The 14,063-nt window shown below is 40.0% G+C and overlaps 1 protein-coding gene across 2 annotated transcripts in view; it reads right to left on the bottom strand.

Moving 5' to 3' along the window:
- Positions 1–1,909: 1,909 nt before the first annotated feature.
- The window catches only part of trim33 (tripartite motif containing 33), a gene marked incomplete at its 5' end in the record, with an annotated part of 28,651 nt that continues 16,497 nt past the window's right edge, over positions 1,910–14,063 (bottom strand). Inside the window, 11 exons of one of the 2 annotated variants that reach the window (XM_083920626.1) lie at positions 1,910–2,654; positions 4,032–4,082; positions 6,290–6,442; positions 7,566–7,640; positions 7,722–7,833; positions 8,098–8,528; positions 8,805–8,958; positions 9,655–9,718; positions 10,885–11,017; positions 11,453–11,653; positions 13,218–13,412. In XM_083920626.1, the coding sequence (XP_083776752.1) occupies positions 2,433–2,654; positions 4,032–4,082; positions 6,290–6,442; positions 7,566–7,640; positions 7,722–7,833; positions 8,098–8,528; positions 8,805–8,958; positions 9,655–9,718; positions 10,885–11,017; positions 11,453–11,653; positions 13,218–13,412 (1,791 nt within the window). In that variant the 3' untranslated portion in view covers positions 1,910–2,432. The remainder of the gene's footprint in view (positions 2,655–4,031; positions 4,083–6,289; positions 6,443–7,565; positions 7,641–7,721; positions 7,834–8,097; positions 8,529–8,804; positions 8,959–9,654; positions 9,719–10,884; positions 11,018–11,452; positions 11,654–13,217; positions 13,413–14,063) is intronic. The other variant, XM_083920625.1, reaches the window with a different exon arrangement.

Below are 14,063 nucleotides of genomic sequence, written 5' to 3'. Positions count from 1 at the left end.
ATGAGAGAGAAAAGGACATACAGTTGTTAAAAGCAATATCATTCATTCATCTTCAACCGCTTATCCCAGGGTCGGGGTCGCGGGGGGCTGGAGCCGATCCCAGCTGACATTGGCGTGAGGCGGGGTACACCCTGGACAGGACGCCAGTCTATCACAGGACACATAGAGACGAACAGAGACAGACAACCATTCACACCTACGGGCAATTTTAGAGTCATCAATTAACCCTAACACATGCATGTCTTTGGATTGTGGGAGGAAACCAGAGAACCCGGAGAAAACCCACGCAGACACGGGGAGAACATGCAAACTCCACACAGAAAGGCCCAGGCAGGGATGCGAACCTGGAACCTTCACACTGTGAGGCGACATTGTAAATAAAACAGGACACATAGCAGCAGAGAAAAATTGTTTAGTGTTACCATAGTCATTTAAAAAGGATTTCTATTCTTTTAAATAGCATTTTGTTGGTTTTTGGAATAAAATTATGTTGAAATTAGAGGATTACTCCAAACAGAGAGGGCAGAGGTCTCAGTACAGTATGTGCACAGTTAAGAACTGCTACCACCACTGAGGTAGGCCGATAAAAAGGCCTTCCTGAAGAGCAGCAGATGTGTTTTTTTGTGTGTGTTGTTGAGGATAGTAGCACCCAATAATACAATAGTTTCCTAATAATGTCATAAAATGTCCTGACTGTTGTAATAACATTTTAATGATTATGTTATAGTACCTTATTAGGTCATCTGTTGCAGATTTTAAATTCTACATAAAGCCTAGAGTTTATATTATATTTATTTATAGTTACAGTGCTACTGGTTTTCAAGCTTTTTCAGAAAAATAATACCTTTTTCATTACATCATTAGTACATCGCAAGTTTAAATAAATAAATCACCATACTGAAAGGTATTACATTATCAGTGAAATGTTATTACAAAAACAGGATATTTTATTAAGTTATTGAGTTCAATTAGATTTTCGATCAGGTCAAGTGTAAAGTTTAGGAAATTATGACACTGGGTGCTACGAGGATGAATTTCATTGTGATCCATTGTCCCATGTACAGCCCTTGAGGAACGAATTGAGTGGATGAAGGCTGATTTGTTATGGTCGTCTGAAAGTAATGTGTTGAGTTGGCTCTTAAACGGAGATTTCATGGAAAACGCACGGAAGCTTCAAGTGCCGTCGGCAAAGGTCGAGGTCAAAGTAACAATCTACCGGAAAACAATAATTTTGGAATATGAAATCTACTTCTGCTAAACTAGGGGGGTTAAAGAACAACAAGACCTCACACAAACAGGCCATCTAAGGCATTTGGGCACAGTATGAGTGGTAAGTGTGAGTAGAGTGAGGAGTGACACTACCACCACCGGACAACACCGTGGCTATTTGCCAGATCTGTCACAGTGTGTTTGAATGCACCCTAAGACAGCGATCACTGTATCCAGCATAAAAAGACCTTTTTCTTATGGAAACTGAATGTTTTGACAGGTTCTCTGCTGTTTTGACTGGTTACGCTGGTATCTTGTAAGTCTATATGTTGCAGGACAAACGTACTAAAACAAATGCTCTTTAAAAAATGAGATAAATCCATAAATCAACTAATCTTTGCGGCTCTAGTTGACAGGATTACCCAACATTAAAGGGGATACTATTTCTTTAGAGATGTTCAATTTGAAAGCACCACAACTGAAATTCCATCCATCTCCATATGTATTGAGGTGGATGTGGACACTTTGAAGACAGGTGTCTTGAAACGTGGACAAATTAAAATGATCTACGCATCTAGATACCACTGTATGTAGGAATACGTTCTGTTGTTTTTGTGATTTGGCTGAACTGCTCCTTTAAGAGATCTCCGGCAACCCCAAACCTACTCCACACCACACATTTTCTTAGATATATTTCAAGAACAGGTTTTTATTGATGACGCACCCAAACATCTATACTGTAGGAATACCTTCAGTGGGCTAGATTCTCTTATTTACATTATGCTTCCACAAAGTCATACAAATACTTGGTAGGTTTCATGTCAAAGTATAGATATAATACATTAAGAACTGGGAACAGTGGATTCAAATGCTTTATGAAGCAACTTTCACAACAAATCTACAAATGAAACTGGATGATAGAAATCAGAGGAGCAATCATTAAGTTAACTACTGCAAAACAGGTCTACTTTAAATTCTGTACAGGCCGAGTTCTTACGTGTCCATGAAACAAGGAGGGAATGCAGCTCTTCTATGCTTCTGTCCTCCAGAGTTCTGATAAAGGCAGACGTCTAATGTAGCCGACAGTTATTCTGTCAAAGGCAAGGATGAGATAAACCAAGCAGTCTGTACAGCGAATCTCGTCCTTTTTGTCTGCTGCCTCAGACAAAGTAGAAGTGTGGGGTGTGAGGAAGACAGTATATCACTCCGTTTGTGGTTGGTTCTCACTTGATGTGCAACACCTTCTCATCTGTTTTTAACCGTTTGCGTCTGGGCTGTACAAAGTCATCCTCAGAGTCTTCTGTGTCTTCGTTCTCTCTTTCCTTTGTGTCCAGACACTCGCTTTCAGGCGTTTCGGGGAAGCTCTGGCCCGGGAACATCTCCTGCAACTTCTCCTCAAAGTACAGGCTCACTGCCTTGCCGGATATCGCCATCTCTGATCCCACCTGCCGGAGGAGGAGGAGGAGGAGGGACAAGAAGAGGGAGATATGGAGGAAGCAGGTGGTGAGAGTACCATTGAGCAGGAGAAAGGAATGGGTTGAAGTGTGGAGGAGGAAGATGACAATGAGGAGACAAATTAGATGGGGTTAAGACTCCTGGTGGTAGGGTGGCCCCAGCTCAACGTTGCTGTACAGAGCAGAGATATCCTGCTGCCCTCTCCCACTGTGGCTCCATGAAGCATTTCACAAGTCAGTCAAGTGTCATAACTTCAACAAGGCTGCTTTCAAATTCTTCCATACAATTTAAGGGTCAATGAATCAAAGCAGTAGGGTAAAAATAAACCAACTGCACTTTAAAAAGGTTGTTGAAAACGGGCTGTTTAATACCAGTTACTTTACTTTATGGATCAGTGGTCATAACACCAGTTAGAGCTATGTAGGGAGATTAGACTTCTGCTTTAACCCCTCCTAATGAGCAGTGGGCAGCTGAAAAGTGCCCAGCGAGAAATTAGGGGTTCAGTGTATTGCTCAAGGACACTTTAAGGAAGAGTCGAGGATCAAACCTGTAACCTTGTGACCGAAGCATAACTGCTTTACCTCCTGTGCCACAGGTGCACCCAAGTCAGCACAACACCTGACACATAAAAGCATATTCTGTAGATGTTACATGACTACAAAATGCTTGTCTTTCCGACATCCATCGACGTCCCTGGCATCTCAACAGACAGCACACCAACGAACTGTCCGGTGATATTTCCTACATTGATAGTTCAGGGGTCTAACTACAATGAGAGGACGACCTGTGGCCCCCGGGTAATTTGAACTTCAGACCCAGATTTTGTTTGTTTGGTCGGCTGTCGTAACTCTACTGGATCTAAATAACTGCACAGCCAAATTCCTGGAAATAAAATCTGACCTGAGAGTTCACTCATGACACGAAAGCGTCAAATACTGATGAGGCACCTGCAAGCCAATATTGGCTGTGTTAAGTGAAGCTGAATGTTGGATTGTTGATTTTTGGGAAGTTACAGAAATGGTCAGACACTAACCCAGAGTGTGTGAGGGGGAAATATCCTTAGCTTTCTCATCAGAATATAAATGCCCTGTAGATGGACTGGTTTCAAAGACCACCGAAGTAATGTGAATTTAACCAAATGACACATGGAGATACTGTTACACTTTTTCAACACCTTCATCGTACTGTTCTTACCACGTGCCATTAAGACTAATTGGAGAGAAATGTAATTCATTTTCAGCCGGAGGCCGGAGGCCGCCTGAATCTGCTGCTCAGGATTTCTCTCTGCTAAGATGAAGGGCACACACATTTCTTGGAGCCTCAGTGGGAGGAAACAGGACATCTGTTCTCTATTTGAAACGGCTTACCTGCGTATTAATCTGTTTCTCTTCATCATAAACCTGGATTATTCGAGACATCTAAAGAGGGGCAATAACATTACAACAAACACAGTGAAGCAGCAGGGGGGAAGAAAAGAGTTCACAGCACAGGCAGGTTAGATAATAACAGATCAGGAATCTGTTTACAGCCTGAGGTGTGCATCACTAAGGTTTCACTGCAGAAATTGAAAGCAAGTAAAGTCTGCACTCTCAGGTCCATTTAGTCACACTAACTTCAGGAAACTAAAAGGGAGTGTTTGATCGTTTGAGCGAATAAATCTATATAGTCTTAACACCATCTCTATGGTGGAACATACTACATACTTCTTTAGTGACACATTTCTTGTTTTCCCAAAGATCAGTTCTGTATGTTTTTTTCACCACGTATGTATAAATAATAATCATACATATAAATCAATCAGATTATGTAACTGTAGCTGAATAAAATAGTGTATTCTCTTTTAACACCATCAAAGGGTTCAATTAAACAGCGCTTATTGCTGCTCTCCATCTCAACTTCTGATAGACTTTAAAAAATCATTTTCATTAAGTTTTATTTTTGAAGTTTATAAATTGGTTTAGAACAGATTTCTCTGCAGAAATATCTGAAGGCACTTTCTGTTACTGAAGGAAACTGATTCTTAAATTATGCAAATAGAATTTGTTGCAATAACAGTTGTTTGACAGGATTAACAGCCTCTAGCTCTGGAAGACGTAACAATGAAAAGAGCTTTTATCTATTTTGAAACTCTTTGTTACCAGAATAAACACAAGCAATGTCACACTAATTTATGTCTTACTGATAACGTTACAGCGATGCTATCCTCTATATTAATAGGTCATGCATACTTAACTTACACAAGATGTATAGAGCATTACCAACATCCTTCTCAAGTGCAAACTGTACTTGCTGTTAACATTGGTTTAAAGATAATATCACATGTATGGTGAGTTTTCCTGCTGCTTGGAGCTTTAAAGATCAATATCAGCCCAATGAGGTGATGTCTCAGGGCAGTCTGGGTCATCATTCACTGTTCATTGTTCCCTTCTTGATAAGACAGAAGCTCCCTCATGTGGTTGGAAGTTGTAATACATGATCATATACAGTATGCTTTATAGTCAATCCCTCTAGGGGACATATTTGTGTCTTTGTTACACACAGAGGGTACACGAGACCATAAGCACTTAAACCATGCCCACACCAAAGAATAAAACAAAAATAAATACATCCAAAATACATTGAAATAAACCATTTCCCCATGGAATACAAAGAAGTCAAGTGACAACATGACGTGACCCGATAAAAAGCAAACTTGTGATGCAGACAGTGTTAGCAGGGTTTAGACGGTGTTCCTGCAGCCAGTGGGAAGAGACTCCACCATCCCAGAGCTAGAGTTAGTATGTGTACAAACTATACGCACATTGACGGCTGTAAGCACCCCTTCTCCACTTTCTCTTCCAATGTCTATACACAAGGTTAGACTCATACATTGAGTTGATATATCATACCGTATACTGATTCATCGTTTTATCCAGGGATTCTCAAAGTGGGGTCAGTGATTAGGATGTACATTTTTATATGTTTATAGAGCATGTTGTTGTCTAACAAAATGATTTTAACTACCATAATCAGAACCTGTTTTATTTAGTGTGTTTATGCACTAAGCACGAAACACACGTGTGTGTTCTGAAATGCTCTTCGCTGTTTTCTCGTGACTTGCCTTTGGAATTTTGTTTCGGCAGCATTACTCGCAGCTACTTGATGTCAGTGGCATTGTTTTATGGATATTCTGAGTTGAGATGGTGCAAATATGTGTAATACACGTCTAATATCGTTCTAATACACGTGTCTTTGGTTGTTCCTTCACATAACACAGACTATAGAAGTATAAAATATTAAAGAAATAGGCTGTGTCAAATGAGGGGATCCATCCATTAGCCCCTAATGATTAGGGGATTGCAGGTATATTCTCAATTGACTGAAAAACGATGAGAATATGAAAATGTTGATGCGTTCATTTCATAGTCACTTACATTTTTGCAAAGGAACTATTAATTCAAAGGCCTAGTGTGTTAGCCTAGTATATTTTGGGGCCAAAAACCATCAAATTATTCTTTCTAAGCTATTTAATTAGATGGTGATGATTCAAACTTCAACTCATATCAGTCTAACCCTTGTCTGCATGCACACATACACGCACACAAAAGCCATTCCCCAAAGCAGGCTCAGGACTCATGCTGCTCACCTCATTATAATTCGCACAGTTTGTGAAGACCAGGCGCATGTCGGACACAAACTCCTGAATGGCCTGGTAGAAATGGGAGCTTCGTAACTGCAGCCTCTTCTTCACCTTCTTCAGGTCCATGGGCTGCTTGATAATCTTGTAATAGTTTGGTACCTAGTGGAACAAAACTAGATCAGACAACATCCGTCTTGAACACGAGAGGTTGAAGACAACGTGGCCTTCACTTCGATAGAAACAACAGACACATGATCAACTCGAAAGACAGTGGAAGTTAGATGTGGGTTTGGGGAAATAGAATACCTTCTTGGTGCTTTTGGGGATAGTTTCTAGATACATACCCATTCATAAATGCTTATACACAACAACCAATGAGTAACTCACACAAACCACGTGTCAAAAGTATTTTAAATGTCAGTATTAAATAAACAAGAGAAAAATACAGCACACAAAAAGTTGCTTTTCAAATGTTACAGTTGGTTTCCCAACATTTCACAACACTAATAATCATCTTTAATTCCAAGTGACAACCAAGTGACTTGATACTATATAATTCACTTTTTCCCCTGAATTAATTGTGCTTTATCGTCTCGCAGGTCTCTGCTGATAGTGGTGGTGCCTGCTGCCGTGCTCCTGCATAACGCTTCCTGCTGCTATTATTACTATTAAATATATATTATAATTAGTTTTATAAATTATATTATTCATAGCCATAAAAACCTTATCAGTTGTATTTCTCATTGTATGTTGCAGCTTTTATTACTACTACTTATATCTTTGATCATACTTGCCTGCATAATTAGTATTATAATCATAATCATCATTTTTCTGCTATTTATATCACTCTGGTATATTAACTGCCATAACGTGTAAGTCATATTCACATTACTATAGATATTATTACAGATACTGTTACGTTGTTGCTTGCATCTCTGGGACTGTCTGTCTGTCTGTATCTCTCGCTTTTTATTTCTTCCCAACCGGTAAAGACAGATGGCCGTCCTCCATAAAGCTGGGTCTGTTCAACGTTCCTGCCTGTTAAAACGAAGGTTTTCATCTCCACTGTATAAATATATATATAAATATTATTATTTAAGATAGTGCGACTTGTAGCTGCTCATGGGGGAATTGTTGGGTCTCTGTATACAATGAATAAGACATACAGTGTGGTCCTTACCTTCTCTATATGTAAAGTGTCTTCAGATAACTTTTGTTATGTTTTGGAACTATAAATAAAGTTGAATTGAATAAGAAATCTGAGTCATGTGGAGCTACTTACGGAGCTAGGAACAGGTTCCCTGAAGCCCACGCTGAGCTCGTGACAGAAGATGTGCAGAAGGAGGCGTTCACATTTCTGCAGAGGAAAGATGAGAGAGCATTAGCTGCCTTATACTAATCCTGAAGAGGCTTTTGAGGGTGTGGCGGTTGTACTTACCCTTTGGTCCTCAGGACTCATGCCCTCTACTCCTTTGATTTTCTTGCTGTCATCACAGTACTCTATCTCGGGGGTGGTTACACTCCGGCAAAACGTGCAGAGAAAGTCGCCCCTGAGACACAAAAATCACACAGAGGACGTTATGTTAACATTACGTTTCATTTGTGTATCGCCACTAAAAATCGGGTATCAACTCTAAATGTCTACAACTTCCTATGGCTTCACTGTTGCATCTCAGTCAATCTGCCTCATTCTGTCTTTTTTTCTGTTCTTTGTGCTTCTTTTCATGTTTCAGTGTGAGTGTCATGCTGAGGGCAATAGCAGTGTTATAAAAATATCACCATAAAAATAAAATAAACCTATAACAATCACTTACGTTGGGAAGATCTTTATGGTGGGTACATGGCATTTCATGTGGAACACTTTGGGGCAGCGGTCACAGCACAGCAGGTCACCACCGTTGATACAAACAGCACACCAGTCTTCGTTGGGGTCGTCTTCTTTGCCACCAGAATGGCCTGTTTCCGCTGCCGCCCCGCCCACTTTGGTGCCTGTCCCCTTGTCTAAGTTTCCATTAGTGAGCGGAGCGCCGGTCATGCTCAGCCTGTTCTCGGTGGATAATGAGGTAGTGGAGGTCATAGTGGTCGTGGAAGAAGAGGAGGTGGCAAAACTGGAGCCATTTAATCCAGAGCAAGGTGTCTCAGATTGGGGTTCGGTTTTGATGTGGTCCCCTAAAGCTTTGAGAGCATCTTGGCCAGCAGATACAACTCCCAATAGAGGAAGGGGACTGTTCTCCGGACTGCTCATCTGGGGTAAAAACAGAAAACACACAAAAAACATTGACGGTTTAAAGAGGCTTATAAAACGGATGGCTTGAATCAGGCAACCTGCTTGGTTGTTAGCTGTGGTATAAATTCCGTATACGATGGCTATGAAATCCAATTCATTGTCACAATGAATATCTTAGTATATCTTATATTTTACAAAAGTTTTGTGTTTTGGCTAAGATCCTAAAAGCATTGAAATCACACTTAGTTGAATTTATACTTGTTGAAGTACTTTGATGAAGAACAGTATTCATACCATGCAGGCACTCCTCCCTCCATCTTTGCCCCGCTCCGTCTTCAGAGAAGAAGATGGACAACTGTAGCTGTCGTCTGTACCAGGCTCCTGCTTCACCCTCACCTGCTCCTGTGAAGCTCCCCCTCCTGGTCCCGCCCTTCCTGCAGAGCTACAGCTTTAACACACACACACACACACACAAAAACACGTAGAAATGATTAATGCAACTGTTTTAAACTCATTAACAACATCACACCGATTAAATACTAATTATGACTATCTACTATCGGCCCATTTAGCTCACCGAAATTTAATTTTAAAATTAATTAAAATGTTCAGAGCTTAAACAAAGTCTCTGCCATAAAAGTTTAATTTAATACAGGAGTGAAAATGTGATTTAAGATATAATAAGATATAAGTTTGCCAAACAAAAACTTAAAAATGGGATTAAAAAAGGAGATTAATTTATATTGTAAAAGGAAAGTCATGGAACAATGCTATTATAAATTTAAGAATGTGTAAAACATTCCTGTTTGTTTTTTAAAGAATGGTTTATCAAGCTTTTTTGAAATAAAATCATTTTTAATTCTGCAGGGTAGGCATATATAAGCATCTTTCTGATGGGCTCACATGGCATGATACATCATCATCTGGCTGTTACAACGTTGGCTCCTGCTGTTTCTGAGCCAGTCTGATTAATATTTGCTTACTGAGGTCATGTCACTCTGACCAATTAATGTCTAGCAGTGTAACTCACTGCCAGAATTTAAGTTGGGTTCATTTATTGAATCCGTTAACCTCTACTCTTCCGTATTAATACTGTACTGTTCTAGAAATTCTGTGCTTCTAAAATACCTTCATATCTTCTTACCTGCCTCTGCTGCCTGTGCTAGATGTGCTAGAAGGTCGCGCTGGTGTGTGGGCGTTTGAAAGTCCTGCAGACAGATATGAGACAGGAAACAAAGAAACAGGTGATGATGCAGCAGTGATCACTTCCTATTGTACACAAAAGTTGAATTTAATTGCTCTAGGGAGATAAAAATATACACAATATCTTTAGCATCCCTGTGGGGATTTTGTTATTTTTTATTATGTCGTTTTATAACATGGTAAGGGCATATTATCGGGTCATTTTACAGGAAATTACATTTAAATGGCTTATATGTTGCAATGTATTTACATATGTGTAAAAATCCCAATTGATTATTTGGCAGTATTTGACAATTCGAGTAAGTGGCGGCTCTTTGTTAGATTACCTTGCATTAAATCATTAGACCGCATTCACAACAAGGAGAGAGTCTCAATAACTACCTTTTTACTTTGTCTGTGGGCTAAAGCTCAACGACTTAGGAAATAACAACAATTCGTTTTATAACATGGTAAGGGCATATTATCGGGTCATTTTACAGGAAATTACATTTAAATGGCTTATATGTTGCAATGTATTTACATATGTGTAAAAATCCCAATTGATTATTTGGCAGTATTTGACAATTCGAGTAAGTGGCGGCTCTTTGTTAGATTACCTTGCATTAAATCATTAGACCGCATTCACAACAAGGAGAGAGTCTCAATAACTACCTTTTTACTTTGTCTGTGGGCTAAAGCTCAACGACTTAGGAAATAACAACAATTAAACAGTTGAAAAAAGAAACCTTTTAATTATGTAGTTTACTGGGTACTTAGTTGTGGTAGAAGCACAAGGAAAAATGACCAAATCTATAAAATCTGCAAGTAAAAAATAGCTGACAGGCAAAACGCTCAGCTTCTCAAACGCTCACAGTGGTATGAAGCCGTGCGGAGGACGGAACAAAACTGGGTCGCAGCCGATACGCATCGCAGCTGCGCCCCGTGGAATCAAAGGGTAAGCAGATGGTCACCCTGGGTGGAAAAATGCCCCCTTTATGTCAGCTAATCTAGGTACAGTACCATTTTGTGTGACAGCAAGAGACAATAAACAAATAGGACAGGGCTGCTAAATTTCAAATATTAAAAGATTTTTGGTTGATTGATGGTGTAGGATGAAACACCGGATTAAGTTGAAAGTCAAGCATTTTTTAGGGGGCACAGGACCCTCTTTCAGATGTGAACGTGCGGATACCTGAAGATCCAGGAGAGTGCGTGGACAGTCCAGGGGAGGGGTTCATGTCCACTGTGCCGAGGTGATGCTGCGTGCTGGCTGTGATGTAGCGGGACAGGAGGTGTCCGAGGTTGCTGGAACCTGCATCTTCCAGCTAGAAAACACCAGCATGAAATCAAGTTACTGAAGAGGTCAGTGGAAAATATAATAACAGCCATCAGACAAATACTAAAACATTCAAGCGTCTGTCATGTCCAGTCATGTCCAGTCATGCTCCAAATCAGACTTTGTAGTTGTGCTTCCCACACCCTTCCCAATATTTGCTTATATTGCTTTTCATTTTCTCCTCTGTCTATACTTAATATACTTCACAATTTCTATAAATATTGTACAGAATTGTTCTTGGTCTCAAAATGTTCAACCATTTATCATTAACTACTAGATACATTTGATATATTTTCTTAATTGAGAGACTATTTCATCTTTTCTATTAGTTTGTCCCACAAAAATCTAAAAATTACCAGTTGAATAAAAAGAAAATGTTACGAATCCTACCCAAACAACAAATACATTGTTAGAATGAGCACACCTGAATGGGCGGGATCTCAGGTAGGCATGGCAGGTTCTCAGGATTGGTGACGGAGGGGATAAGCTCGATTGGACCTATGATTGGGCTAGCAGGACCGCGGTGAGCATGGGCACCTGCCATACTGGCACTGGTGGGACTTGTTGGGTTGGCGTTATGGAGGGATGCCACCGGGAAAGGACCCGCATGCCCCGGGTTGGAATGCTGCATAGAAAAAGACGGAGGAGAGGGGTGGTAAGGACAATGACAGTAAGGAATAAAGATAAAAGGAAGGGTTGTTTAATGAAATTGAAATGTGTTGGAAAAACAACATGGTCGCATGAACATGCATTTGGGTGACCACACATGCGGCACAAGACACAAATGACGAAATAGGAAAAAGGTACCAAACCCCTGATTGTAGTAAGAAACGAAACCTTTGGTGGCTCATCTCAGATTCTATAGACATCTGGACACAAAGAAAAAGGGGCTGGATATAGTGGAGGTTTCTCTTACTGTACCTATTCTTGCATGCAGGCAGTAACTGTACATATTCATACTGTGCATGTTATTTAACTGGAGAAAATAATCAGCTCTATGTGTATAGATACATTGGTATGGCACTGTGAAGCAGGACTGAATGAGGACAAAGTACATTTGCAACCTTCTATGAAAACTCATGTAAAACAGCTTTTTAAAATTTAATTCTAACTTCAACTGTTTTAATTGGCTTGCCTGCGCCTTGGATATGGATGTTCAAGTATGCCAGTATTGAAATGAAATAATTCTAATCTAATTTAAAATCTCATTTGCATGCACAAACCACTCATTTCCACATGTGCCATTACTGCCAATATTAAAATCAAAACAAATAGTTTTTTAGTGCGCTCCCAAATATAATCCTGCCTTAATTATATTCAAACTGAATGTGAAATGCACTATGCTTTTTAATTTTTAATTCGGCAGACAATTTGCTGCTTAAAAGGTTCCCTCTGGTGTTTAAAAGCTCTAGTAGTGCTATGGAGCTGCTACAATGCGCCAGTGAAGTCCAGGAAGAAGACGACCACTGCACTCTAGTAAACATGGCTGTAAACAATACATGGGTTCCGATCTACAGTGTACATAAGCTGTACTCCCTGCTGCGGGTATGTCAGTTAAGGGAACAAAGTGATGAACCTTTGTTCAGTTCTTCCCTATGAAGTTCAGAGTACCCTTTAACCTTAGCAATGTGCGCTCCATGCTGTGTGGATCTTGATTAACATGGCTTAATGCGCTGTGCAGTCCACTTTGCAGGGAACAACTAGGTGATGGGAACTCACCCACATTGGTTTTGCCAATATTATTCATTATAATGAATGCAAATATTAATATTACTTTTTATATGTTTACAAGAAAACTCCACAGGACCCTTTATAAACGTGAGAACTGGACTTTGCATTTAAATTTGTCTGAATTCTGTGAAAAGTTTTGCACGAACAAAGACATTTGCATTTTCATTTGAATAAAAACAGTATTCTCCCAGGCTTGTTTTTGAGGAATCTGTGGGCTCACCAATCAAAACTTGGAGCGTTATTGGATATAAGATCCAATAGCCCTTTTCCACTGCAGGAACTTCAGAAAATATAGTCACATCATTTTGCAGGCTAAGATTTTAGAACTAAATTCATCCCGGTTCTTTGAGGAATGGCCAATAGTCTCTATCATCATTGATGATCAAGCAAATGTGTCATCACGTCACAACAAGTGCGACAACACAACAACCGGCATATATATATATATTTGCACTGACCTGTCTCTGCAGTTGAGGCTGCATCATGGCGGGATACTGCTGTCCGTTATGTCTCGGCTGAGCCGTCGGCATTCGGCCCTGCGGTGGACCCGGGAGACGCATATGATGGGAGGAAGGGTACATAGGAGGGCCGGGCCCACCATTCATACCCCCGGGCCCTCTCGGTAGCTGCTGCATACTGATGAGCCTTGGAGGCTGTCAAAAATCATGCACATAAACAGACAGTGTGAAAATCAGTTCATCAGAAAACACAACCCCTTCAGTATATGCAAACCACAAGCGATTTTCAGGGTCATGGATTTATAGTAACAAAGCATAAATTAGTGATGATTTGATGAGTAGATTTATTTATTGATTGGTCGATCTACTAGAAAATAAACTGAAGACCTTGATTATGAATTCATAACTTCAGACATGTATAAGTACTAAGCAAGGAATCTGTGTGTGTGTGTGTGTGTGTGTGTGTGTGTGTGTGTGTGTGTGTGTGTGTGTGTGTGTGTGTGTGTGTGTGTCTTTCACATATCTCTAGAGCCGTTCGATCGACTTCACACTTGGCAGGTCTGTTGCTGAGGACCCAAGTGTGAGGTCAATTGAATGCAGTAAGCAGCGATACCAGGGGCCAAGCAAGAAATATACAAAATATATATATATATATTTTATATATCTCTTATATATTCCTTGGGGCTAAACATTCAGCTGGGTAAGGGCACTGCACTAGACCTGAAAATACCAGATATACTCTAGTTACTAGCTTGCTTTTTCTTGCTTAAAAACACTACATCATACATTTTGAGGCATTTGACTGCTGATTGGAAAGAATGTAGTGATCTTAGATAATTTGGGGTT

This window comes from Echiichthys vipera (assembly GCF_963691815.1).
Source record: "Echiichthys vipera genome assembly, chromosome: 9".
NCBI lineage: Eukaryota > Metazoa > Chordata > Actinopteri > Perciformes > Trachinidae > Echiichthys > Echiichthys vipera.
The sequence above is the reverse complement of the archived record's forward strand: the minus strand, read 5'-3'. Positions and strand labels throughout refer to the sequence as shown.